Source organism: Papaver somniferum, chromosome 1 (assembly GCF_003573695.1).
Source record: "Papaver somniferum cultivar HN1 chromosome 1, ASM357369v1, whole genome shotgun sequence".
NCBI classification, from domain to species: domain Eukaryota; kingdom Viridiplantae; phylum Streptophyta; class Magnoliopsida; order Ranunculales; family Papaveraceae; genus Papaver; species Papaver somniferum.
The window spans coordinates 87,356,326-87,359,546 of NC_039358.1; the positions used below are offsets into that span (position 1 = coordinate 87,356,326).

General features: G+C 37.1%; 1 protein-coding gene across 3 annotated transcripts; it reads right to left on the reverse strand.

The window, feature by feature from the left end:
• Nucleotides 1–587: 587 nt before the first annotated feature.
• On the reverse strand, nucleotides 588–2,916 carry LOC113331009 (protein TRIGALACTOSYLDIACYLGLYCEROL 5, chloroplastic-like). 3 transcript variants are annotated; one of them, XM_026577791.1, is made up of 6 exons: nucleotides 2,748–2,916; nucleotides 2,500–2,553; nucleotides 2,370–2,414; nucleotides 1,767–1,799; nucleotides 1,456–1,677; nucleotides 588–792 (listed from the first exon to the last, which is right to left on the reverse strand). In XM_026577791.1, the coding sequence occupies exons 2-5, from the start codon at nucleotides 2,537–2,539 to the stop codon at nucleotides 1,490–1,492; spliced, it is 306 nt and encodes a 101-aa protein (XP_026433576.1). In that variant the 5' UTR covers nucleotides 2,540–2,553; nucleotides 2,748–2,916; the 3' UTR covers nucleotides 588–792; nucleotides 1,456–1,489. The 3 variants fall into 3 exon arrangements, with proteins under 3 accessions (XP_026433576.1, XP_026433579.1, XP_026433572.1); XM_026577794.1 differs by lacking the exon at nucleotides 588–792 and adding an exon at nucleotides 918–1,067; XM_026577787.1 differs by lacking the exon at nucleotides 588–792 and having other exon boundaries at nucleotides 1,286–1,677; nucleotides 2,748–2,914.
• Between the last annotated feature and the right edge of the window lie 305 nt (nucleotides 2,917–3,221).

Here is a 3,221-nt window from a genome sequence, read left to right on the forward strand (position 1 = left end):
ACTCTTAATTTTATTGATTAATATTTGAATGTTCTTGCAAGAAAAGATAAAGAAATCAAGAATGATCTCTACTCTATACTTTCTCTCTCCTATTTACTTATTTTTTACTCAAAAAAGATCTCTCTCTCTCTCTTTACAACTCGAACAACTATTTATAGGGAAATATATAGTGGATGACAGCTAATCTGTCCTTTATTTTCGGGTATGGTCTGCGACATTCTCGCAACCTTACAAATGTTAATTTCGCAAACTCTCTAATTTTCGCAGGACTATCATATCTTTCTCGTGATCTTAGCTGACGTCATTTATTTTATCATTTCCGAAATTGTTTTGCGACGCTGTTGTGCTGTGGCATTGATAATTTCGCTGAAACATTGTCATTGCGAGATTTTGATCCTACATTGTGGGGGAAGAAAATAGACTTTGTTGGATGCTAAACAGTCACTATGATTGTCCAACATCAAAACTCTTAGTCTCTTATATGTTCAATTCCAAACCCACGAGGAACTGGAACGTTGTAAAACAAACAAGGTTTTCCAGACACGATTCCTTCATTCACACAACTCTATCGCAGTGCAGTCACCTGATATAAAGTTAGGTTGTCATATAAGAACCAAAATTGCCATGTTAGAAGAATCTCCCCGCCTGAATCCAATTTTTACTGTGCTACACTCATTGCACACATGCTCTGCCTGATAGGAAAGAAGGTAAAACCCATCGCAAACACAACAACTGGACTATAAAAGATCCCCAAATCAAATTAAAGCCAACTCTGAACCAAGATCTTCTTTCCTGCATCAAAATTTCATGTAACAATTTTTGTGGCTTTCATCTTGTCAATTCAAGAAATGAAAGCATAATTCGAATTTCTTAAACCAGTGACCCGAGTTCCTTACTCTTATTCATGCTGTCTGGAGATCCTTCTGTCAGGAACTTTAAGTTGGGATAAAGTATGTTGTCCTCTAGAAGGAGGATTGGGGATTAAAAGACTTACTGTTATCAATAAAGCTCTACTGATGAAACTCTTATGGAGGATTCGAAATTCAGAGGATGAATGGGCAATGTTCCTGAGAGCAAAATTTACATTAACAAATAATGAGTGGATTATACTTATAAGTAGTCTTCTATATGGCCAGCTTTGAAGTGGGTAATGGATGAATTGAAGCAGAAAACATGATGGTTGGTGGGAAATGGACCAAATGGTGCTAGCATTTCAGTCTGGAAGGATGTATGGATTAAGGATCAGGCTTTATGTGATTTATTTCCAAATAATGAGTTTATTATGCAAAATCAGAAGATGAGTTTATTAGTTCAACGTACTCTTGTTTAAAACTAAAGGTCACTGAAAAGAAGATACACCTAACAAGGGAGAACAGTACAAGAAGTAGCAGGGATACGACTCAAGTGTATCAGTAGTACCATTGTATTTAAATAAATATGAAAGAATGTTCTTACACTGCTTTTGACACAGAATCGAAGAGACAAATATTTACTCTTCAGCACGAATAACCTTCTGAGAGGAGGTAATCTTTGAGTAGTCAGTTGATGGTTTACTATCGCTTTCACTCTTACTATTGAAATCAGTGCCTTTAAATGTAGTTTTTGTAGTTCGATAATGACTGCCAAAGGCAGTGCCAAATCCCCATCCGAGGCCAAGCCCAACTCCACAGCCTCCACCTTCAGATCCAAATACAACAATCAAAGACTGAACTAATGTGTAAAGAGCAATCTTATTAGTTGCAAGTAATAGGAATTCTGAGTGATACCTGCTCCGAGACCCAAGAAACCCAGTGGCATACCTGAAGCGCAATAAAAGACATTGCTAATCAGTAAAAGAGTGATTAACGCATAACAAACTACCTGAGGATTTAAGTGAGCACTATTCCTAGTATCTGTTAGCAGCAAGCCAATTGAATATCAGGAGTCAGAGTGTCAGACTGAGGCAGCCCAGGGGGACCTGCACTGTGCCGCAGCCTAACCCCGTATTAAGGAGATGCATGACAATTATAGTTAACTAAGGAGCTAAAATTAAGCGAATACACTCAATTATGACTCTGTGTACGTCGTGTTTTCTTATTCTCGTAAGCAACTTAAATTGCTCATAAGATTACTTCTTCCTACTTTTAGATGGGCATATGCAATGACTGTTTAAAAATTGTAAAGAACATAACAGTGCAAGTCTTTGAACTTGGGCAATTAGGAAAGTAAGAAATTTAAACGATAAATAACTGAAGATGGCATCAACATTCAATACCCTAGTGGTTGTTCTAAGTTTCAATTCACAATCAGCTGTGTAAGTTGAAGACACGGCTAAGTAAGATAGTGGATTATGGGCAGTGTGAAGGTGGAGTAAGAAGATAGAGTATTACCTCCGAAACCCCAGCCGAATCCGAAACCACAACCAGCACCAAATCCTGAGTTAGAAGCAGATATTATGAGACCTTCTTCTTCACAGTAATTTAAACTTCAAGGGAAAATAAAAAGAGAAGAAATATGTACCGAATCCGACACCGGAACCATTGAAATTAGTGAGAACCATGTTTGTGCGCCTTTCTATATAATAAAGAAGCAATTCAAGGAAGGATATTCAAAAAGGAATTCAGGGAAAATGGAGAAAGAGAAATGAAACCCTAGCTAGGTCAAAAAAAAAAATTGGTTTTTTGTCAATTAAATTTAGATGGTAAGTTGGGTATTCTAATTGGAACCGAAATCAAAACCAAACTAGCAGATATGTTCAATATACTTACAGAATGTATTAATTTTTCACAGTTCAGCTCTGAATTTCAAGGGAAAGGGTCTACGGTCGCAGAATTGGAAAAAAACAGAGGTGTTCTAACTCTACCACCAGCACTCTCTCTGATAGTTGAGTTGAGGTGAGAAAATACAGATGATCAAAGTAAAATGTGCTCCCAGCTGTGTTATATGCTGAACTCATGCTTGTTAAACAACAGCCTAACGACGGATCGCATCTTTTAGGGCTGGGGATAATTTTCAGGATAATACTTGATGACCGGGAGCGGTGCCGGGCCGACCGAAGAGAAAAATAAACACGACTAAATGAGCACATAGTATAAGGATGCAGTCCAGAAGAGCAAAATAAATTAAATGAATGTTTGCTTTAATCTCGGAAATGGAAAACAAATATTACTTGTGGAGACTATAACGCTAAAATTGATCAAAAAAAAAAAGACTATGACACTAAATGTAAGTGTTGATCTTTT

Excerpts from the sequence above, each read along its gene's own strand:
- LOC113331009 (XM_026577791.1), bottom strand. The coding sequence starts at position 2,539 with ATGGTTCTCACTAATTTCAATGGTTCCGGTGTCGGATTCG. Across the intron at positions 2,415-2,499 it reads TGGTTCCGGTGTCGGATTCG|GATTTGGTGCTGGTTGTGGT; the intron begins GTACATATTTCT and ends CTTCTAACTCAG. Across the intron at positions 1,800-2,369 it reads ATTCGGCTGGGGTTTCGGAG|GTATGCCACTGGGTTTCTTG; the intron begins GTAATACTCTAT and ends ATTGCGCTTCAG.